Here is a 24,653-nt window from a genome sequence, read left to right on the forward strand (position 1 = left end):
TAAAAATTCAATTGGTAAGTTAATGATAATCATCCCATTCACTGTATGTACCACCTTTGGAGAAATACTGGTAAAATAAAAAGAGCATTGCTTTGGAATCAGGCCTAGTTTGGAATCCTGACTCCATCACTTACTTTTTCCGAGCAATTACCTGAATCATAGAGTGGGGAAAATAATATGTAAAGTGTTGATGTGTGTTTTAATTAAATGATAAAGTTTGTAAAGTACTTGGTTTGAATATGTTCAAGAAATGGTAATTTTCCCTTACTCTAAATTACATGGTAAGTCCCACCTCCTCACACCTCATCTCTGTACTTCGATTTTATTATCGATCGTTCTTGGACAATTTGCCTCTATAACTAGCCTTTTTAGCACCAGAATTATCACTAGTAATTGTGCCTGTATCAGAACTTAATTCAGCAATTTTGGTCTTTGTTGATAAACTAGTGTACTTAATTTAGTAATCTTCATGTTGCATTGACATTTTAAACCTGTGATTTGTCTCTTTATTGTGAAAAAATTGTGTATCAGATATGATGTTGTGGGACTTTGTCTTTAAGGTTAATAAAGAGGTCTTTTAACTCTTACATAAGTAAAACTTGTCAAGGACACACTTTAGGAAATTATAACAGTTACAGTATTATCCTAGGTTAGATTTTGTTAATGAGGATAAAGCTTCTTCCATCTTGATCTAATGTAGCCGTTAGAAGAAAGTATTTAAACCAGGAAAAGGTGGCTGAACTTGGAAAATTTTTCATGTTGTAAGAAAAATTTGGGCCATAAAATTTAAGTTGGCCATTTATGTTTTTGGTGTGATTTCAGATACTTAAGTGGATTGACTTTCTTGATTTTAAAATAACAGAGACAAAACACCATTTTAAAGAAGAATAGCTATTATGTATTAATTTGTCAAATTACACACTACCTAATTAAGATATAAATTATAAGTAAACTTGAGTAAAACTTCTTAGATTAACTTTCATGGAAAATTGTTCACTTAATTACTGAATGAAAAGTTAACTATAAGGCCGAGTGTGATGGCTCATGCCTGTAATCCCAGCACTTTGGGAGGCCAAGGTGGGCAGATCGCTTGAGGTCAGGAGTTTGAGATCAGCCCAGGAAACTGGACAAAGCCCTGTCTCTACAAAAAAACAGAAAAATTAGCCACGTGTGGTGGTGCATGGCTGTAGTCCTAGCTACTCAGGAGGATTGCTTGAAGCCTGGGAGGCGGAGGTTGCAGGGAGAGTTCACACTACTGCACTTCAGCCTGTGTGACAGAGTAAGGCCCTGTTTCAAAAAATAAAAATAATAAGTAACTATGATATAAATTTTGGCCAGGCGCGGTGCCTCGTTCCTGTAATTCCAGCACTTTGGGAGGTCAAGGCAGGTAGATCACCTGACCTGAGGTCAGGAGTTTGAGACCAGCCTGGTCAACATGGTAAAACCCCATCTCTACTAAAAATACAAAAAATGAGCCTGGCATGGTGGTGCATAACTGTAGCCCCAGCTACATGAGAGGCTGAGGCAGGAGAATTACTTGAAACTGGGAGGCAGAGGCTTCGGTGAGCTGAGATCACGCCACTGCACTCCAGCCTAGGTAACAGAGTGAGACTTTATCTCAAACAAACAAACAAAATATATGAAATATATTCAAGAAGTATGCCTAATGAACCAGAACAGCCAGTCCCCCCCTCCTTTTTTAATGTAGGAGATTTCATATGAATTTTCCATTATCTTTTTTCCCCCATCATCAGATCTTGTTTTGACATTCTGAATCTGGATATTTGTTTTATTTAGCAGTGTTTATATTCTTTTATGAAGGATTATGTGTAACTTTAGTGTATGTTTTGTTGTACCCTTTTTTTTTTTTCCTCTTGTTGCCCAGGCTTGAGTGCATGGTGCAATCTCGTCTCACTGCAACCTCTACCTCCCGGGTTCAAGCGATTCTCCTGCCTCAGTGTCCTGAGTAGCTGGGATTACAGGCATGCACCGCCACGCCTGGCTAATTTTGTATTTTAAGTAGAGATGGGGTTTTTCCATGTTGGTCAGGCTGGTCTCAAACTCCTGACCTCAGGTGATCTGCCTACCTCAGCCTCCCAAAGTACTGGGATTACAGGCGTGAGCCACCGCTCCCTGCCATTTTGTTGTACTCTTTATTGTTAAAATTGACTTCTTTAAAAATAGGTTTTACCCTTGGAGATGCACTAGTCCACCCTTTTAAAAGCCTCCTCTAGTTGCAGTTTTAGCAGCTACCAGTAGATGGCACAAGTTCCTGAAAAAAAATTATTTGCCTTCATAAGTTAAACAACTTGAGTACTAAATTTCTAAGCCTGTAAAAAAGGTTTTTAAGTTATAGATATTCTAGGTGAGATTGGTGGGGAGGTTATGGTGGGTTAAAAATGTCTGTTACCTTTAGTTTTGCTTTATAGTAAAAGTTTTTTTGCAATTTTTTAAAATCAATGGTTCTCAGACTCTTAATTGTGTATCAGAATTTACAGACGACTTGTTAAAAACAGACTGTACAGAGGCTGGGCATGGTGGCTTACACCTGTAGTCCCTGCACTTTGGTAGGTGGTGGCGGGAGGATCGTTTGAGCCCAGGAGTTCAAGACAAACCTGAGCAATATAGTGAGACTCTATCTTTAAAAAAAAAAAAAAAAAATTAGCAGGACATGGTAATACATGCCAGTAGTCTTAGCTGCTTTGGAGGCTGAGGTGGGACGATCGCTTGAGAACAGGAGTTTAAGGCTACAGTAAGTGATGATCACACCACTGCACTCCAGCCTAGGTGACAGAGGGAGACCCTGCCTCTTAAACACACATACACAGACACACACACACACACACACACACCCACACCCCCCCACCCACCCACCCCAAAACAGATTGTACAGAATAGTATTTCTAACAAGTTGCCAGGTAATGCTGACACTACTGTTGACAGTATTAATGGTCTGAAGATCGTACTTTCAGACCCTCTGTTTTTAAATTAAACAATCTATGTTTTGTTTTTAAAATAAAGAATATGCCCGTTTTCCATCATCCTAATGTCTTTGGTTATATTTTCATTGACTATGTGGTATCTTTACATAAATGTTTTACTGAAGTCATAGTGTGTGTAAATTTTTTTTCACACTCTGCCTTTTCTGTTCCTTACTGCTACTGTCTTATTTTTGCATTGCCTGTCCATTTAACTATGCTAGAGGATTCTGCCATATGCTGTAGCATCATGTGAGAAGGCTACCATATAGGCCTGAAAAGTGTTGTTGTAATTTGGCCTTTTTTGTGTTTTGACTGGTGTCTGGGATGGTCAGTGGATTCATGGACACTGTCCTGTGTCTTTGTAGTGTGGGAAGTAATCTGGATTCAAAATAAAGCTAATTAAATCATATCTTCTGATAGTAAATGGTATGCGTGAAGAGGTTTCTTTTGTAGCCATATATACAAAAATCTGTTCAGGAGTTTGTGACATATGATCACTTCAGTGTCAGGGGAACCATAGTGAATTTTGGTTAGTTCATAAAGAGGCCTAGGGAAATAAAAGAAATATAATTGTTTTATTCTGAAATTAAAGATGTCTAAAGCTCCATTTTTCATAAAACAGTTAAGAAATTTGCCAGACCTTATTTCCTTTAAAATATAGGACGCTTCATTACTGTGTGTGTCATTCTTTCACAGGAGCCATGTCAATCTATGTGTTGTTCCAATTTTGGTGTATGTGCTGCTGATGAGCACTAGACCTTATTTTGTAGTAGGTAGACAAGTAAATTGGTTGGGAAAACCCATAATTATATTAAGTACAATACAATTATTGTGGGGTTGCTAACAATAATAAGCAAAAGAGTCATTTTTAATTTTATTTATTTTCAAGCCTTGGATTATTTCACTTTTTTGTAATGTGTAACATTTTAGAAAATCTGAATATTTACATAATGGACAAATTTACCATTTAAATATTCAGATTTATATAAATATCTGTTTATTGGATAAAAAAGGTTTCATAGTAACTAGTGATAATTTGTCCTTCAAAACTTTGAATTACTTTTTGAGATGAAAATTAATGAGGTTCTGTCACACTATTAATAAAGATAGCAGTGTCCATTATTTTGTTTTTTTCCACCCCTTCTCTAAAGGGAAATATTCATAATGGGAATGGGGACAAAGCAGACACCCTATCAATTTAATTAATTCATAGTTCTGAAATGTATATTTTTAAAATGTAATTTAAACCATAATGAGTAAAAATACCTTCAATAAGATATTTTTAAATTTTAAAAATATGTTTCTTTAACAGGTTTCTATAATCCAGGAACTTGTTACTAATTATGAAGCCTCTCTTAAAACATGTGACTTTTTTAGCCCACATGGTAAGTTTAAATTAGATTGAATTGGAATTTGATGACTCATTTCATTTTTAATTACAGTAATGCACTTTTACGAATATTATATGTGTGCTAACTAATGGCTACTTAATAAATAGGTTTCAAATTGGTGAATGAAATGAGAACACTTTCCATCTTACTTAATTTAAATTTTCCATAATCTCGTGAGATGGGAGTTAACCTTGTTTTAGCATGAGGAAACAGACTTGAGAGCTTGAATGGCTTGCCCAAGACCATGTAGTTAGATTATATTGGAACCTGTTTTCTTGAGTCCCTAAATTCTTTGCTTTCTCTACCCTCTTACTACATTTAATCCTGTTTAATTTGGCCATTTGCTTCTATATTTGTAGTATTCTATAAATACTAAAATACTCTTTCAGAATTTTTGTAATATTTTTTAAGAGATGGAGCCTCACTATGTTGCCCAAGCTGAACTTCTGGGCTCACGTGATCCTCCCACCTCAGCCTCCTGAGTAGCAGGGACTACAGGTGTGTGCCACCATGCCTGGCTAATTTTGTGTGTGGGTGGGTTTTTTTTTATACAGATGGGGTTTTGCCATATTGCCCAGGCTGATCTTGAACTCCTGAGCTCAAGCGATCTGCCTGCCTAAGTCTCCCAAAGTGCTGGGATTACAGGTATGAGCTGCCACACCCTCTTTGAGTATTTTTAAAGCAAATTCCAGACTATTTCATCTGTAAATACCTTAGTGTGCATCTCTATTTAAAACACTTAAACAGAAGAAGTCACTGAGTGCCATGTCACACAAAACGTCATACCATAATATCCAATACCCAGTCCGCATTCAGATTTCCGCAGTTATCTAAAAGAAGTCTTTGTTTGGTTTATTTGAGTATAGATTCAGTTAAGGTTCATACCAAATATTTGGTTGTTAGATCTCCATAATTTGATTGTTATGTCTCATTATTTTAATCTACAACAGTAACTCTCTCCTCCCTTTCAAAAAAACAGTCATTTGGGGTATTTGTCTTACATGTCCCGTATCCTGGATATAGCTGATTTCTTAATCATGGCATTATTTGCTGTATTCCACTGTCATTCATACTTCTTGTAAGTTATAGTTAGGTTTACATGCTGGGTTAGATTCAGGTTCTGTTTAAATACAGGTGGTGTTTTGTGCTTCCTGTTGTATCAGGAAGCTTGAGGCATTCTGGTTGTCTCTCTTTTTTGATGTTAAGATTGATAAGGATTCAGATGTTTGACTGTTATACTCATTAAAAAGGTCCTTGACGGCAGGGGGCACGGTCGTTCACACCTGTGACCCCAACACTGTGGGAGGCTGAGGCAGAAGGATCTCTTGAAGCCAGGATTTGGAGGCCAGCCTGGGCAACAAAGTGAGACCCTGTCTCTACAAAAAATTAAAATATTAGCCAGGTTCGGTGGTGCTCACCTGTAGTCCCATCTACTTGGGAAACTGAGGCATGAGAATCACTTCAACCCAGGAGTTTCAGGCTACAGTTAGTTGTGATCATGCCACTATACTCCAGCCTTGGTGACAAAACGAGACAAAACTTTCTTATTGGCCTCTCAGCCATTGAAGATCATTGCCTAGATCCCTTGTTCATTCTGATCCTTTCTTCTGCATTTGCTAGCTAGAATTTTTCTTATAAAGAACTTTCCTACATCACATATTTGGTTCCCTTAAAATATAGTTTATATGAGAGGAACAAAATAGATGCTTAACTCATTGCCTTTATTTTATTATTTGTGTTTTAATGTGTGCTGTAGTGTGTTTACATTATCATGTTATTTGGTCAGCTATGCTAGGAGACTTGTTTGTTTTGATGTAGTGTGGGTATATTCACTGTTTTCTCCTCATTTTTATACCTGTATGTCTTCCCTTCTGAAATCCATTTTGAGAGCATGGTATTTCTTTATCTACTCCTCTGTAGTTAGAGGGTGCAGGATGGGGAACAGGATAGAACTCAGCTAAGTTTATATATGTGACAGCTTTTTTAAGAGGACTATGCTGTGTTTTTTCTACTTAGGTTTTTGTCAGATGGCAGGGTTATTTATACTTTGTCGAGTGTATCTTCTTCCTATAGGTCATAGTCTTCAACTTTGGGTATCCCTTATTTAGTATTGAGGCCTGGAAAATGGTAAGCCATGGCAGTTTGGCTGTTCTTGCCTCTGCTGAAATCGTGCAGTGGTAGTTAGGAAATCTCTTTCCAGGTTATTTTCCTTGACTTTTCTTAGTCTTACTGCCCTTTTGCTTTCAAGCTGAGAATTCACAGAATTAGACTGATGTATGTCTTCTCCCCAGTGTTGTTTCTTTGGAGTAAGATTGGGGTTAGAAGCCTGTCAGAGTACAATCTTGTTTCTCTTCATGGCTGCCACTTTTTGAACTTTATGAAGTCATACTCCTTCTTTTGAAATTAGTAGTCTTTGGTGAGTTTTTCCTGCTTATTATTATTGCAATAGTCATTAATTTCATTATGAAATAGGAGAAATAAAGTATGTGATTTGTTTTATATTCTTCCTGTAATATTTTAATATTTGTTTGATTGCAGAGAATGGGGAGAAGGAACCCCCAACAACACTACTTTGGGTTCAGTATTTCCTGGCACAGCACTTTGATAAACTTGGACAGTATTCTTTGGCTTTGGATTATATTAATGCTGCAATTGCTAGTACTCCAACTTTAATAGAATTATTCTATGTGAAAGCAAAAATTTACAAGGTAAAATCTCAATCCTGCTTTTTGTAGTTGAAGAATTCAGCTACTCTAAGAAGCCTTGGAGTTCTTTCTTTGTAGAAATAATTTCCAGGGCATCCTGATAATCTTTTTCTAATACTCTAATAATTTTGAGTAGTTTTATATATATAAATTGTATAATCAATCTGTAATTAGATGTGTAATCATTTGAGCTCTTAGTAAATGCGAACTGTAATTTTGATTTCTAAGTAAATTTGACAGAAATTGTGACAGATTTCTATTTTCCCTGTGCAAATTATTTTCCGCTTTATTATATTCATACTCTCTTGATTATAAATTGCGATGCATTTTATCTTTTGTAGCATATAGGTAATCTCAAAGAAGCTGCAAAGTGGATGGATGAAGCACAGTCTTTGGACACAGCTGATAGATTTATCAATTCCAAATGTGCAAAATACATGCTTCGAGCAAATATGATCAAAGAAGCAGAGGAAATGTGCTCCAAGTTCACAAGGGTAGGAAATAGCATACATGAGCATGTAATTGTCTAAGTTAAGACGATTTGTGAAGTTTGCCACTGAAGTTCATAAGAATTCATTTTTGTTATTACTTTTTAAATCCCATTTAGCCCATTTCCTAAGAATGGTTTCTTACTGTGTGCGTCTGTGTATATGTTTCTGGCAGGGGATGGTTAAACAATAGAAAGAGCAAAATATCTTGGTTCATATATAAACAGTATGCCATACTTTAGCACTTACGTGTAAAATTTGATTTATATCTCAAATTCTTTGTCCCCCTAGTAATTCGTGACTGCTTTTTAATTCTGTCTTACTTTTGACTTGCTCATAGAGTTCTTTTAGTATAGAACTAATTGCTGTGAACTAGTCTCTGTGACATTCAGGAATTTAAGTTTCCTGAGATTGTTGGGCTACACATCTATTCCTTTCCTTTCCCTCCTTTACCATCCTTTTTTATCCTTTCCATGTAGACTTTCCATTATGTTATAAAACATGTTTATGGTTAAAAATGTAAGTAGACTAATGGAACAGTAGAAAGCTGAGAAACAGATTTCACAGATGTTTGGAAAATGGGATATACCCAGAGATACTGTAAAAATGAGAGATGAAAAGGTTGCTGGGACTATTAGTTACTCTTACTGGGGGAAAAACAACCCAATATCCCTGTTTTTTGCTGTATACCAATCAGTTCCATGTGGATTAAAGATCAGATATGGAAAGCAAACCTTTCACACTTATAGAAGAAAACATATAGGAGTTTATCTTTAGGATAAAGAAGCATTCTTTATGCTTGAGGTAGGAAGCATTTCTTGACACCAGAAGCATAAAGTATAAGAGAAAAATTGAGTTGGGCATGGTGGCATGTGCCCATAGTCCCAGTTACCACATAGTAAATGTGCTAACTTCAAAGTCTTTGGTGCCCTTTCCACAATATCACAAGTTTGAAATTAAGAAGTGAGTACAAGGAATAAACATAAAACCAATTATGTTTTCAGAGAAAAATACCACCTGGAAAGCCAAGGTAGAGATTTAAAGTAAAATACAGTTAAATATGAAGTATACAGGTTGAGCATCCTAAATCTGAAAATCCTAATTTGAAAATGGTTCAAAATTTGAAATTTTTCGAGCACTGGCATGATGGTCAAAGGAAATGCTCATTGGAGCATTTTGGATTTTTCATTTTTGGATTTGAGATGGTCAACCAGTAAGTATAATGCAAATATTCCAAAATTTGAGAAGCTTTGCAACATTTCTGGTTCTAGACATTTCTGATAAGGGATACTGAATCTAACTTAAAGAAGTTCAGTGATTTTTAAGAAAACAGAAAAACCCAAAGACACTGGGGAGCATCTTCAGAGGCATAGGAGAATGAGAAAGGTGAGAGGAGTTGGTTACTTAAGGAGAGTAGTCACCAAAATCTGTGGCTTGGCTTTCTCATCATAACTGCCTCTGATCATCCACTTTTGACAAGTCGCCATGCTGTATGGCGAGCTTGTTCACTTTATCCACACTAGTTTATTGGTCAGGCAAATCCATAATGTGTGGTGAATAACACAGGCAGGAGAAGAAAATTGCAAATCACCCTGAATAATCAGGATATATCTGCTTACTAATAAATGAGTGAAGTGTACATATTTCCTTCTTGCAGATTTTTCTGTTTAGAATTTTTGTACACAGTTGCTGATATATGTTGGATAGTTCTAGTCGATAAACTTTTTGAAATGAAAAGTAATACAGAATTCTTATAAAAATATGTGACCATTATACAAAATGGAAAATATACACATCCATAATGAAGACATAAAAATACGTCAATAATTCTTTTCATCCAGAGATAAACTAGTTTTTAGACTTTTAATGTGTTCTGAAAATTGAACTAATACACAAAATGTGAGTGAAAAGAACTGTAGCCTGAAATCATTTATAGAAATGTACCTTTGTCATCCTTTCCTGGGGTCATACAAAATATATTTTAAATGTCTCTTCTAGACTGTGACAAAACTTGAGTATCCTTGCATGTAAAATTGGTTAATTTATGTCTCACACTCCTCTCAGAATTTTTATTGAGCCTGAATTAACAAATTCAGTTATTTGGTTTTGTCAGCCCACCTCAAAGGAGAAATATCAAAGTAGAAGAGTTGGCATGAAACAGGAGATGCTGACAGAAGCAGACATGGGCACAAAGAAAGTGACAATGGAGGTGGGACACTGGGAAACCAAAAAACAGGCCTGCAACTATTACTAACAAATTTGACACATATTGATTATACATTACAGTGACCTCAAGTCAGCAAGGAATGCTGAAATAGCTTTTGCTTGAAAGGCAGAAGATAGGCAATACTTCATATGACTACTTTCTTAAATAGTTGAAATAAAAACTTTAGTGTTTAAAAACTAAGATTTAGTAATTTGGAGTCTTTTACATGAAGAGTGTTGAATACCCCCAGCAGAGCTGGGTAAATAAGACGTTATGTATGTGTGTGTTTTCCATCTGTTAACTGAGATGGCTCCTAAAATTACAGGTGGGTAGCATAGACAGTGTGGGTAGCATAGACAAAGGGATGATTCATGTCCTGGGTGGGATGGAGTGGGATGGCGCAAGATTTTATCACGATACTCAGAATGGCATGAAGTTGAAAACTTAAGAATTGTTTAATTTCTGCAGTTTCCCCTTTAATATTTTTAGACCATGGTCTACTGTAGGTAACTGAAACCATGGAAAGTGAAACCTTGAGTGAGGCATGACTACTGTAATTTAAAACCATGTTTGGAAACATACTGATATATTGGCTAATTGCTGCTGTTGTCATAATAGTACTTTAGCCCTAGTGGTAAAAGAGGAAATGTTTTATTGTTTGCTGTTTTTTAGGATCTGTTTTATTGTTTGCTCTCTATAGTTTTGAATGTTTCCATTTCAGGAAGGAACATCTGTCATGGAAAATCTAAATGAAATGCAGTGCATGTGGTTTCAGACAGAATGCATTTCAGCTTATCAGCGTCTGGGGAAATATGGGGATGCCTTGAAAAAATGTCATGAAGTAGAAAGGGTAAGTTGTTAGAATTTCGACTTCAGTTTTCTCTGTAAGGTGATAAAAAGCAGGTAGATTTCTACATGGGATCATCTGCCTCTTCTTACTACTCTGGGAGCTTCATTGTGAAACAAATTCTTGATCTTTAACCTTTACATTCAAAAGTTGTAAACAGTGGATTGCTGTATTGATCCTCAAATGGTTATGCTTTTGACATGTCTATATATTTTTGTCTGAAGGAAAAAGATTGTTAGTAAAGGATTATTGCTATTAACATAAATTCAAAATTTCTGTTCCCTAATTAGGCCATTATTTGATATTCATCACCATCCTAAGAGGACACACAGCTGATGGCAACCTCTTTCCCCTTTAAAACATCAGGATCTGGTCCGCAGTCAGCCTCTCTCCAGTTTGTCTTCCCAGGATATTTGCTCTCACATTCATTATTCTGTATAACAATCTATGGCCAGTTTGCAGGCTTATTTTATTGCTTGCTTTTAGGATTATGTGTGTGATGTGCCTTAGTGAGGGGACTTTTCTTTTCCTTTGTGTGAATTTTTGTTTTCCTGTTCTTTGTCATCTCTGAAGCACTCTCCTTCCACATGGACCACAGGAGGAAAAGAGCCGCAAATGCACCCCTGAGGCAGTCCTCAGCAGCCCTCAGTTGTGGGGGCAATCGGCACCACTGTTCCCATCTGACGCAGTATAGAACCACAGGCATCGTAGTCAGGTGAGCCTGATGTCTGCACCGTGGCAGTCACTTTGGCCTTTTTCCCATGTGAAACTTCTGAGATTACCCACAAGGAAGGCTAAATTTTACGGGGTGGCTTTTGATGGGGACTGGAACTAGGATTATACCCAAGCATTTTTAAAAATAACTGAATTTTTGCTCTGTTTTTGTTTTTTGTCTGTTTGTTTTTCATGCCCTTTTAAGCCTGGGCTTGATGGCTGTATCTCTGGGAAAAATCCTCCTCATCTTCTCCTTGAAAAATATAAAGCCCTTGGGATGATAGGTGAAATATCCCAGCATTCTAGTTTAAATCAGGTTCTTGTTTCCTTGATAAAACCGCAGATCACTAGCTTGTTTTGACACTCCTTAGAGGACCATTATTTTGCAAGCATTCTGCTTGTTATTAAGTAAAGATACATTTTTATTAACTAGGACATTCTCAGTGAGAGGTAAATTGTTTCCCTTAATGCAGAGGCTGCTGGGCACTTATGAATTAGTAATTTCAGTAAGACCATAACTAGAAATTTACCAAATTTTCTGTTTAAATGAAATTTGAATATCCTAAGGATCATTATAGTTGTGAACTTCTTGAACTTGAATTCCATTTCTAACATTGATGACCATATTGCTTTATTCTTTTTAATATTTTTGAGAATTTTTAGAATATGATAAGCTGATCTTCTGTTACTAAGTTTCATTTAGATTATGCTTTCCCTTAAATTTTTAGTGATTTTGGCTGATTTGCATGGAAACAATTCTGTAATGTCAGATAAACTATTGACATAGCTCAAGAAATTAATTGGTAAAAAGCATTTTTGAAGAAAGAAACTACAGGAAAATCATTGGTTGTCACAGATTAAAAATCATCACCCTCTGGTCATGTTATGTAATTATCACTGGAAACTGTAGGGCTTACTGTTAACATTTGAGATTAGAAAGAAGTAGAAACAAACAAGAAAAGAGCCTACTCTTATGCCCCTTGTAAGCTAGTCTTTGATAATGAATAGATCCACACTAAAAGCGAAGAAGACAACTCTTAGAGTTAATATGTATATTCTACATGTGTGGTTATATGTAGAAATGTGTTTCATATAAATAGGGTGACTAAATAGGTTGATGGAATCATTAATGCTTCTTAATTTCTAATATAAAATTCTTAGTGATATCATTGGAAGGATTTAGGAATCATTATAAACTTTAGATTTATTATAATAGGCATCTGCATGAGTTACCTTATGCCTGAGTTTTAAATATTTTAGTAAGGACAGGAACACCTTTCAGAAATACAGAAATACTGCATTTACCTTCTAAATAGAAAGTTAGTGAATTGAGAAATAAGTTCAAATAAGGGGTCTTTTCTGCCTTGAAGAAGTCATTCAAGAGTTCTTTTGTTGAAGGCAGTTTCAGCCAGGGTACATACTGGTATAAACTCTTAGTAACTGAATTTGAAACATTATAATTCTAGAATAAGCAAGTGTAGTATCTTTTCTGTTTTAATCTTGTCCCTCCTCATAAGATTTTAGAGTTATATTTTAAGGTTTTGTAGTCCAACCCAATCTGATGTTTGAAACTTCAGTTTTATTGAAACAAAACAACCTTCTTCAACGATCAGATGTAAACTTGTGTTCAGAATAACATTTTAACCTATTTTATCTTTCAAGAATTGAGTTTTCTTTCTTTCCATTTTTTTCTTTTACTATTAGACTTCTGGTGATTGGATTATTATTTTAGAGTGCTCACTTACATTTGAAGCAGGGCAACAATGTATATATTTCTAACTCTGATAAGACCTAGGACTTCTGATAGATCTAACCCATAGGAAGATCGTAATTTTATTCTTCGATTGTATCTTAATCTTTATCAAATTGACACATGCTTTATAATGACAGATTCCCTATTAAGTAAATTGAGTTGCTTATTTTTGACCTAGTTATTCTTTTTTAAGTCCAGAGGTTTTCGTTTCTTTTTCTTTGTATTAGCTCTTATTAGTCACATCCAGGAACTCTAAGAGGTAATGGGAAAGAGAGGGCCTAATGAGGAGTTTTCTAAAAAATGAAAACACTACACTCTAAAGCTATGAACAGCTTTTCTTAATTCTTGATTAGCGGGAGAGAGTTAAGGGCATGAGCTGTATGTTCAGATCTGAATATGTAGTTTTCTGCAGTGAGCTAAGTGATTTTTATCATGCCCTTCATACTTGGCCAAAAGGTACAGGGAAACTAACTTTATCTGTTGGTGACATGTAGCATATTTTTATGGTTTACAAATTTAGAGACTAAAAAATCAACCCAAAGGGGAGCTTTGTGGTGATGGAGTAGTTCTGTGTTTCTTATGGTGGTGGTTATATGAATGTACAAATGATAAATCACATAGAACTATATAGACATTGTACCAATGTCAGTTTCTTGGTTTTGATATTGTATTGTAGTTATGTAGGCTGTAAACTTTGGGGGAAACTGAGGGAAGGGCATATGTAGGACCTTTGCTACTTCCTCTTTATCTATAACCCAAAACAAAAAGTTAAAAAAATTCAACCCAACATTATTTGGTTGTTTCTATGTAATACACTGCTTCTTTCAAAAGCAATTATTATAATCAGCTGTAGCTGCAGTATCCCACTTCTTTTTAATTTAGCCATATTTTATCTACCGCCATTAGTTTATTATGGAGTGATTAACAAGGCAGGTTTGCTTGAGGCTTAGTGGGTTCCCAAGACACAGTGCTTTCAGTGGAAAAACTGAGAGAGCCTCTGGAAAACTAGAATAAGTTGGTCACCCAATATGGAAGACATTAACTGGAGAGAGGCAGCCTATGGGCTGTTACTGATAAAGAGGTGGCTTAAATATTTGTGGTTACATACGGCCCCCTCCAAGACTTGACTTAAAATCTCTGTCTGTTAATGCCGCTAGGAATATCTCTTGAAGTTTGTCATCTGCCTTTTTTCAGATGTTTCTCAACCTGAAAAAATGTCCTGTAATCTCTTAGATGTTTTCATCTGATTATGTGTTCCAGGACTTTTAGTGCTGCCATTTTTCCTTAGTTAACTGTATTGAATTTTTAAAAATATTCTTGTGGTGCTAGTTGTAACTTGATTTACATTAAGAGAAACCACTACAGCTTTATGAAATATGTAATCATTTGATTAAAAAAAGAAACAAGTTCATGTTATTATTTATGATTTGATGTTATTGATGGGAAGGATGCAGTTTTCAAATATAACATCAGTGAAGCATGGCTTTTTAGTCATAAACTAATGTGAAATGTTCACTTTTTCTGTTTCTTGCCCTCCATACTATATGTACTTTTATCCTTCTTAAAATTTTACTCTTAAAGTCTCAGGTAGTTAATGTAATTCTATGTAATAGTGTGTTTCTAATTACCAAGATAATTGTCAGATGATTATGGACAATTACTAATGTGTCCTCTGCACAGTGACTTAACTATCTCCAGGACAGAGGGAACATGAACTAGAAGGAAACCTTGGTCTATATTGGTGTATTGAATCACTCATTTTTCTGTATGATTTTGGAGAAACTGAAGTATGGAAAAAGAAGTCAGAGATGGAAATGCGTGCAGGGGAAAACAGTACAAGTATAAAATTTTGTTTGGGGGGCACAGAGGGTTAGTGTTCACCTCTTATGGAAGAGACTAGTTCTTAACCTCTTTTGGCCATGGATCCTTTGAAAATTGGATGAAAGCTTTGAGCTCTCTCCTTAGGAAGAAGTTTTTATGCTTGTTTATATATAGACTCCAGATTCAGAACTTCTGCTAAAATAGAATATAGGTAGGTTAATGGGAGCTTATGGAGTAAGAGAAAACCATAAAGCTCTGATTTATATAACAGTTTACTGTTGAAAATGAACTTGAAAATATGCTATTGATTCTTTAACAACCTTAAGAAATTGGCTGTATACAGATTTTTTTATTCTTAACTTAGATTAAATAATTAAAGGTCTAGGAAATTAAAAGGCTTATTCAGGGTCACATGCCTAATAAGAAGCTTATCTCTTGAGTGAGCAAATACTGTGCTTATTGAACATCTGCTATGTATTAGGCTGTGTGGCAGGCAGTGGGAATAGAGATGGTAAGGATTGCCCTTGAAAAGCGTAGAGTTGAGTAGAGCAGTCGGATTTGTAAATATTTAGTGTGAACCTATACATATTTAGTCTTCATTCAGAGCTCTGTTGAACTGTGCCATGCTGGTTTTTAGGGAATATGGAGGAAAAAGTATTTCATAAAAACTAAAATATTAATATATACTAATTTTCAGGTTTAAAAATAACCTGATCTTTTTACTTACGTAGAAGTTGAGTATCATCACAAAACATGATTTATAGGGAATGGGCATGGTTTGTAGGAAGAGAAAGTTCAAGTTGAATGCAGAAAATATTCATATCCTTTACAGTGATAAACACTGGAGAGGGCAGCTAAGTGAAAATTGTGACTGTTTAAATTGTTTTTCGGGCTTTTTATATATTTTTTTGAAAAGGTAGACATTATTGACATAAATGTAAAGGTTAATTTTGTGATTTTGTTTTTAAGCATTTTTTTGAGATAACCGATGACCAATTCGACTTCCATACATACTGCATGAGAAAGATGACTCTTCGTGCCTATGTTGACCTTTTGAGATTAGAAGATATACTCAGAAGACATGCCTTTTATTTCAAGGCTGCTAGATCAGCAATTGAAATATACTTGAAATTATATGATAATCCCTTAACCAATGAAAGCAAACAACAAGAAATGAACTCAGGTAACTGAACAGGAACTTAATTTTAAAAGGACACTAGATTTCATGATGCTATTGGCATAAATAATACATAGAAAATATTAATATATTGTCTGTTGGAGCTGAAGACAAACATTAGATAACTAATATGCCAAAAAGCAAAAATATTGTGGAGAGAGTTAAAAAAAAAAGTGGGACGATATTCTGTAGCTGATGCTTCTAAGTTACTTAAATGGAATGACTTAGAATTTTTCTTATTTTTATCTTCAGAAGGACCAATTTAGGAACTGGGTGTGGTGGCTCATGCCTGTAGTCACAGCACTTTGGGAGGTCAAGGCAGGCTAATCATTTGAGGCCAGAAGTTCAAGACCAGTCTGGGCAACATAGCATGAACCCAATCTCTACAAACTTTAAAAAGACAAATTTAGGAAGCATAGAAATGTCCATGGGCTAGTTTTTTTCTTTCTTTTTTAAAAAAATTGTAACTGAAAATACCTTTGAGCCTCTTACGGAAAAATATATAATCTTAAAATTTCTAGTACCTACTTCATTAAAAATAAGAATATCGGTGAGAATATCTGTACAACTTTTTATTCACTACAATGTTAGTATCTAGGAACATTTGAGAAATAGCATGAAGATACATTTCTATTAAAAAGAAAGAGTTGATTAGTTAGCATGAAATGTGCCTTGATAACTATCTCAAATATTCCTAGGTAACTGTTCATTCCTAATATTTATATAGTGTTTAGAGATCACAGGTGTTTATATGTATTATCTCACTTATTCTTGAAATACTCCCAAGAGGAGGCTAGTTTTGGGACTTGATACTGAGGACAGAGTGATTTGCCTGGAGTCATTGTGTAGGAGGCAGAACTGAGCTACGATTGGTCAGTTTGTTAATGCAACATTTACTGGCTGTTCCTTTTGTGCCAGATTTTGTGCTAGTCCCTGGGGATACACTTTCTAAAATCTTTTATGTGGTTGCCTCTGTGTTCCCCCTTGCCCAGCCAAAAAACAGAAAAAAAAAAGTATACAGTTGGCCCTCCATTTTTGTGGGTTCCACATGGGTGGATTCAATCAACCACAAATCAAGAGTATATGTTTTTATATTGCATCTGTACTGAACATGTACAGCCTTTTTTCTTGTCATTATTAGTATTTCCTGAACAATACAGTATAACAACTATTTGCATAGCATTTACATTGTTTTAGGCATACCTGTAGACCATAATATAATTTATGAAAAAGTGAAGTTGTTATATGCAACTTAAAGCAAAAGGAAGGTGAAAGATTTGAAGGTGATCTAATTTAAAGTATACAGGAGGATGTGCATAGGTTTTTTGCACATTCTGTGCCATTTTATATCACAGGCTTGAGTATCAGTGGACTTCGGCATCTGTGGGGGCGAGAGGGTACTGAACCAATCCCCCACTGATACCAAGGGGCTACCATACTAACAGTGTGTATTACAGAAGAATATGAGGAAATGCAAACATTGACTCAGAGTTTTTGTTCATTTGGATATTTATAGAAAACCTGTCAGCCAAAGAACTGAAGAAAATGCTTAGCAAGCAGAGAAGAGCTCAGAAAAAGGCTAAACTAGAAGAAGAAAGAAAGCATGCGGAAAGAGAACGTCAACAGAAAAATCAAAAGAAAAAAAGAGATGAAGAAGAAGAAGAAGCCAGTGGTCTTAAGGAAGAACTTATACCTGAAAAATTAGAAAGGGTGAGATGGATCTTACTCTCTTTGTTATTTGGTAAAATTTATGCTGTTAGGTTCCCTTCTGACAGTTAACATGATTTATTTAAATCTGTAAGAAGCCATTTGAAATATTTCAAGGTTGTTATGACAGCCATCAATTATTTTTGAGTGACAATATACAAATTTTGGCTAATGCAAGTTATACATAGAGTTGTAATTTTGGTAGGCAGAGTAATGGCCCTGCAAAGGTGTCTGTGTTCTGATTACGCCAACCTGTGAATATGTAACCTTTCATGGCAACGGAGAATTAAGGTGGCAGATGGAATTTATGGTTGTAATTAACTGACCTCAAGATAGATTAGCCTGGATTGTCCATGTGGTCCTAATATACTCAAAAGGGGCCTTAAAAGTTGAGGATGACAGCAGCAGAGGTCCAAATGATGCAATGTGAGGACTCAGTCTGTTGTTGCTGGCTTTGAAGATGGAAGGAGGGTACCACAAGCTAAGGAATGTGGGCAGTCTGTAGACGCTGAAAAAACCATTAAACGGATTTCCCCTTAGAGTCTCCAAAGGAGAATGCAGTCCTGCTGACACCTTGATTGTAAGCCCAGTGAGACAGACCTGTGTTGGGCTTTTAATCTATAAGAACTATAACATAATAAGTGTGTTGTTTTAAGTCACTAAGTATTTGGTAATTTGATACAGCAGCAATACAATTATCCATTACATATGGAATCACTTTACCTTATATGTCTTACTAGATACGCTTTAGCTGCAAAGAGATAGCACCTCATCTCCTGGATTTTCTCAAGTGTTAATACTTCTTTTGGGATCAGATTTAAGGAAATATTTAGCTTTCTGGTTTATTCACTGTAAGTCTAATACAGCTGACCCTTGAACAACATAGGTTTGAACTTCAAGGGTAGAGCAAAGGATGGTTTGATGATTTTAGAAAGATGTTTGGCTTAAAAATTGTCCAGATAACGGAAGAATCAATTTTTCACCAACAGCCGCAGAGAAGTTCCAGATGTCATTGAGAAAATCATTGAGGAGAAGGGGTTTCTGCCTCAACAGGTTTTTAATGTAGACAAAAAGTGCCCTATCTCAGGAAAAAAAAAAATGAAAGCCACAAAGGACATCTATTAGTAAGGAAAATAAGAGAACACCAGGATTTAAGGCAGAAAGGGATAGGCTGTCTCTACTGTTTTATGCAAATGCTGTTGGGATTATGATCTTCGCTGCCCTTTTCTATAAAGCTGCTAACCCCTGACCCTTGAAGGGAAAAGATAACAGCTGCCAGTCTTTTGGTTTTATAACAAAAAGTTCTGGACAATGAGAACCTTTTTCTGGATTGGTTCCATCAGTGCTTTGTCTCTGAAGTGAGGAAGTACCTTGCCAGTAAGGGAATGCCTTTTAAAGTTCTTTTGATATTGGACAGAACCCCTAGCCACCCAGAACCTCATGAGTTCATCACCAAAAGTGTAAAAGTGGCCTGCCTGACCCCAAACATTTCTCTAATTCAGCCTCTACATCAGGGGGTCATAAGGACCTTTAAGGCTCATTATGCATGGTACTTTATGGAAAGGATTTTCAATACTATTTTCATAATGTTCAATACAACATTATGAAAGTCGGGAAGGATTACATCATTGAGGATGCCATCATTGTTACAGAAAAAGCCTTGAAAGCCATCAAGACTGAAACAATAAATCCCTGCTGGCGTCCAGATGTTGGGTACAACTTCACAGGATTTATGACAGAGCCAATCAAGGAAATCATAAAAGAGATTGTGGATATGGCAAACAAACAAAGTGGAGATGGTGGTAAAGGGCTTCAAGATTAGGGAACCTGGAGAAATTCAAGAGCTAATAGATGCCACACTAATATAGGGCAACTTGATGGAGATGGGTACTTCCAAACCATTGCCAGATGATCAGGAAGAAAACGTAGAAGCAGCGCCAAAAAACAGACATTGGACAGTCTGGCAGAAGGGTTCCGATTATTCAAGACTATTTTTGACTTTTATGACATGGACCCTTCTATGATACAGGCATTGAAACCAAAGCAAAGATTGGTACTGGACAGAAACATTTTTAAATAAGGAAAAAAGAAATAATATACTTACATAAAATTAGATGGAATGTGCCTGCCTCTTCTGCCTCCCTTTCTACGTCTTTCACTCCTGCCATCCTTGAGGCAGCAAAACCACCCCCTCCTCTTCAACCTACCGAACATGAAGACAAGGGTGATGATCCACTTCTATTTAATAAGCAGCAAATGTATTTTCTCTTCCTTATGATTTTCTTAATAACATTTTATTTTCTGTTGCTTACTTTATTGTAAGAATACAGTATATAATACATATAAGATACACAATATGTGTTAATCAGCTGTTCATGTTATTGGTAAGGCACCAGTCAACAGGCTATTAGGAGTGAAGTTGGGAGAGTCAGAAGTTACATATAGATTTTCAACTGTATGGGGAGGGGTCAGCTTCCCTAATGCCCACGTTGTTCATGGGTCAAGTGTATTATAAGCATTTTAAATTTTATTACCATCTCCCCACTATTTGATGCCATTTTTATTTGTCTCCTTACTTTAGATGTTTATAGTATATAAGGGACTGTCAGTACATGATGTACCATCTCTTTTAAGTCTGTGGAATAGCCTTATGTATTTTTTTATTTAAATAAAACAATCTTGACTTTGTAACCAGAAAAAAAGCTATTTCTATTTTGAAAAGTATTGATTGTGTGTACTTTGAACTTATTTACAGATGATTTTTAAATGTTTTCGTGTTATTTGGTTTTATAAAGAAAGCTGCCTAAATTACTTTAGACATGTGTTAATATAAAATTTTACAGGAAATTTGACTTGTGCTGCTGTTTTTTAAATAATTTTCCTTTCTGTTTCAAAATAGGTAGAAAATCCATTAGAGGAAGCCGTTAAGTTCCTTATACCTCTTAAGAATCTTGTTGCTGATAACATTGACACTCATCTGTTAGCATTTGAAATATATTTTAGAAAAGGTAATAAATAGTTTGAGTTCAGTTTTTAATCTTTAATTATATTTGTGGCCACATTCAGTGTAATCTTTGTCAGTTAGATCTATTTTTGTTTCTTAGATTTCCATTTCAGCCTTCCACAAAGGCTCTTTTCCTTGGCTACTCGAAACTTTGGTGGGTAATAAATTATAATAGTACTATCAAATCCAGTGTGAGAATAGTTTGAACAATTATGCAAATTGTCTACCAGAAGTAATTTCTAATGATATTTTGAGCTTTTCTTTAGAAAGCCAAAGCTGACTTTGATAGCTGCAGTCAACTTTAAATTTTGCTTACAAGTGTTATAAAAAAGGTAGCATTTTGTTGTGGAACTTGAGACTAAAATAAGTGAAGAAAATAACATGTAAGTATTAATACTATTACTTTTATATTTTTTCTGACACAGGAAAGTTTCTGTTAATGCTGCAGTCTGTCAAACGAGCTTTTGCCATCAACAGCAATAACCCATGGTTACATGAATGTTTAATTCGATTTTCTAAATCTGGTAAGTGTAAAAAAGGCCCATATTTACATTTTGAATTATTTCTAAGGGGAGGAAGTTGTTAAATCACTGTTGATATGATAAATACTTAATAACCCTCTCTTTGTGAAGTAGAAAGCCCTGATTTGTGTTTTCATGTTATAAATAATTCTGGTCATGGCCCAGGCTGTAGTGGGATGCCACTAAGAGAAGCAAATGTTAAGTTGTCTTACATTAAGCTCGTGGGCATTAAAGAGATTTGCAATAATGTAAAGAAAAAAAAAATTTTTACATAGTAGTTAAATGAACATGTCTATAAAATAAACTTGTTAGCCAAGAGATGGTAGAAATTAATGCATTTTTAGGCTAGGATATATTTATATTCCAAAGGAACAATAATAATTTTACTATGTAAAATAGATCAAGTTTAATAATAAAGGGCTTTTAATAGATTTTTTTTTTCCAAAAAACAGATCACAAAAATTTCAAATGTTTTTGTTTTTATAGTGTCTAATCATAGTAATCTTCCAGACATTGTGAGCAAAGTTCTGTCTCAAGAAATGCAGAAAATATTTGTCAACAAGGATTTGGAAAGTTTTAATGAGGATTTTCTGAAACGTAACGCCACCTCTCTTCAGCATCTACTTTCAGGTTTGTATGTAGCCCCCACGATTAAAATGCTTATGGAAAAAGTGAACAAAGAAAAAGTTTTGATGCTACCAAAACTTAGAGAAAATGAATAGTACTTATTGTGTGTAAGTATGGGGAGAGAAATGGGAACAAATTCAATGTATGCTCAATAGTAGGGGAAATAGTGATGGGTTCATAGGATGTAATACCAGGCTTAAAGTGATCTTTATTCAGAGTTTGTTTATTCAGAGGGTTTAAAGTGACGTTTATTCAAAAGGTTTATTATAAATCCTTTTATAACGCATGTGTGGAATTGAACATACAATGTAATCTCAACTGTGCATGGGAAAAAGGCTGAAAGGAAGTGTCTACAAAAGCTTTAATGCTGATTTGGGGTGTGTTGGGGTGTGTGGTTATGAATGATTTATTTTTTTCTTCTTCTTTTTTTTTTTCCTTGAGATGGAGCCTCACTCTGTCGCCCAGGCTGGAATATATTTTTTCTTCTAATTTATAGGAAAAATATAAATTTTGCTTTACTTTTTAAAATTTTGCTTTCTTTTTGAATATGCAAATATTTTCCTGTTTTCCGCGCCCCCACGCTCCTCCTCTGTGACAGTAATTTATTCCTTAGATGTTTTATTTTAGAATATCATCTTTTTTCATAGTTTTAGCTGCAATACTAATTGATGCCACAGGGCAGTCCATATTTACATTTTGAATTTTATCATTTCTAAGGGAAGGAAGTTGTTAAATCACTGTTCATCTGATAAATGTTTAATAGCCATCTCTTTCTGAAGGAAAAAGCTGTGATTTGTAGTGTATTTTCATGATATAAATACTGTGATCATGGCCTAAGCTATCAATGGATGCTACCGAATAGGAGGTAGGGAAGAAATGTCTCACTTGGCTCTTGTGAGCTGGTAGGAGCCAGCTCCAGCTTACTACCGACTAAATAGTTAAAAACTTATTTTAAGTCACTGGCCAGTTTATATCACATAAAATGTAAAGTATAGATGTTTATTCATTTTGAAATGCCTTGGTATTTCAGGTGCTAAAATGATGTATTTTCTGGACAAGTCAAGGCAGGAGAAAGCAATTTCTCTAGCCACTAGACTGGATGAAACTATAAATGATAAAAATGTAAAGGTAAGATTTTTTCATTGGCTGATTTATACATACACAGTGATCTAACAAAACATGTATTTTTACAGTGTAATTCTTAAGTAGGCCTTCAGAGTTATACCTGGATATTAATCTCAGCTCTATCAGTTATGAGATGGTAAATTTAGGCAAGTTATGTCTCAGCTTCTTTTTCCTCATTTTAAAGATGAGGATGAAAATACTACTGCTCTCACAGAATCCATGTGAGAGTTAACTGAAATAATAAAACATGAAGTGCTTAGTGCCTGACATGTTAAATACTCAGTAAATGTGAGCTATTGTTATTAGTAAAGGCTCATTTTTAGTGATCACAGTTTTAAAGGGTTCTCTTCAGGTATTAGTATTTTACTGCCCTTTTTTAAAAAGGATTTTCGGGGTTGCTTTTTTAATGTATCTCTTTTGAGGTGGTTGCTTACTGTGTAGATTGCAAGGCATTATTTTAAACTGAGCTCTCTCAGTTTAACACATTGCATCTTTTGATTAAAGTGATTATTAACTATGAGCTTATTATTTTAAAATAATTTGTATTTTCCCTTTGTTTCATTAGACATTAATAAAGGTTTCTGAAGCACTGCTTGATGGCAGCTTTGGGAACTGTAGTTCCCAATATGAAGAATATAGGATGGCCTGTCATAACCTGCTTCCTTTTACATCTGCCTTCTTACCTGCTGTGAATGAAATCGACAGTCCTCGTGTGGCACTGAACCATACAGCTAACTATGATGTCTTGGCAAATGAAATTTGAAATCTCCTAGAAAGTAGACTCTAATAGGCTCAAAGCTGAAATGAGATCAGGGTTTTTTTTCCAGGGTGCATTTTAATATATGTATGAAATGAAATACTTGGTTAGGATTTTTCAATGTCATATTCTGTAAGCTTATTTTATTCTTTACCTTACCTGCCAATTCACATAACCGTCTTGAAATTACCTGTTTATTCTTACACAGTTTTGTGGTAGCTGCTGTCGCTTCTATATAATTATGATAATTTCTTACTAAGTTTTATACAGCCCCACTATATTGTTTTCTTTAGATTCTGATTTCAGGATCTGTGCTTTGATTCCTTATCTTATTGGTTTGTTTTATTGTTTATTTGCTTGCTTTTTAATTAAAGCACATCCGTTTTAAAGTGTTAACTATATGTTAAAAACAATATGGAGGCCAGGTGCAGTGACTCATGCCTGTCATCCCAGTACTTTACGAGGCCCAGGTGGATGGATAACCTGAGGTCAGGAGTTTGATACCAGCCTGGCCAACATGGGGAAACCCCTTCTCTACTGAAAATACAAAAACTAGCCGGATGTATTGGCATGCACCTATAATCCTAGCTATTTGGGAGGCTGAGGTGGGAGAATCGCTTGAACCTGGGAGGTGGAGGTTGCAGTGAGCTGAGATCACGCCACTGCACTCCAGCTTGGACAGAGCAAGACTCCATCTTGAGGAAAAGAAAGAAAGAAAAAAAAAAGATGGTAGATTCCTTCCTCTTGGCAGATATTGAAGTTTATTTTAAAATTTAATTCACCCCTTTTCCATGGTAATTTTTCATGGTTTGCTGTTTCCTATGTAATA

At 35.3% G+C, this 24,653-nt stretch overlaps 1 protein-coding gene and 1 non-coding gene across 7 annotated transcripts in view; one reads left to right on the top strand and one right to left on the bottom strand.

Annotated features, from left to right (window-relative positions):
• The window catches only part of NAA16 (N-alpha-acetyltransferase 16, NatA auxiliary subunit), a 59,017-nt gene extending 34,733 nt beyond the window's left edge, over positions 1 to 24,284 (top strand). For 3 of the 6 annotated variants that reach the window (XM_017503771.2, XM_037729665.1, XM_037729666.1), the window contains 11 exons: positions 4,294 to 4,366; positions 6,911 to 7,080; positions 7,419 to 7,571; positions 10,493 to 10,621; positions 15,876 to 16,089; positions 17,600 to 17,793; positions 20,690 to 20,798; positions 21,220 to 21,318; positions 21,802 to 21,945; positions 22,973 to 23,070; positions 23,633 to 24,284. In XM_017503771.2, coding sequence (XP_017359260.1) covers positions 4,294 to 4,366; positions 6,911 to 7,080; positions 7,419 to 7,571; positions 10,493 to 10,621; positions 15,876 to 16,089; positions 17,600 to 17,793; positions 20,690 to 20,798; positions 21,220 to 21,318; positions 21,802 to 21,945; positions 22,973 to 23,070; positions 23,633 to 23,830 — 1,581 coding nt within the window. In that variant the 3' untranslated portion in view covers positions 23,831 to 24,284. Of the gene's footprint in view, positions 1 to 4,293; positions 4,367 to 6,910; positions 7,331 to 7,418; positions 7,572 to 10,492; positions 10,622 to 11,191; positions 11,334 to 15,875; positions 16,090 to 17,599; positions 17,794 to 20,689; positions 20,799 to 21,219; positions 21,319 to 21,801; positions 21,946 to 22,972; positions 23,071 to 23,632 lie in introns of those variants that run through there. The other 3 variants (XR_001817825.2, XR_001817826.2, XM_017503775.2) reach the window with 3 other exon arrangements.
• Positions 3,633 to 3,734, bottom strand: LOC119467649. Its single transcript, XR_005196196.1, has one exon. It is a non-coding gene; the product is annotated as a U6 spliceosomal RNA (small nuclear RNA).
• Positions 24,285 to 24,653: the final 369 nt, after the last annotated feature.

The sequence above is a fragment of the Cebus imitator genome, unplaced genomic scaffold (assembly GCF_001604975.1).
Source record: "Cebus imitator isolate Cc_AM_T3 unplaced genomic scaffold, Cebus_imitator-1.0 Scaffold314, whole genome shotgun sequence".
NCBI classification, from domain to species: Eukaryota; Metazoa; Chordata; class Mammalia; order Primates; family Cebidae; genus Cebus; species Cebus imitator.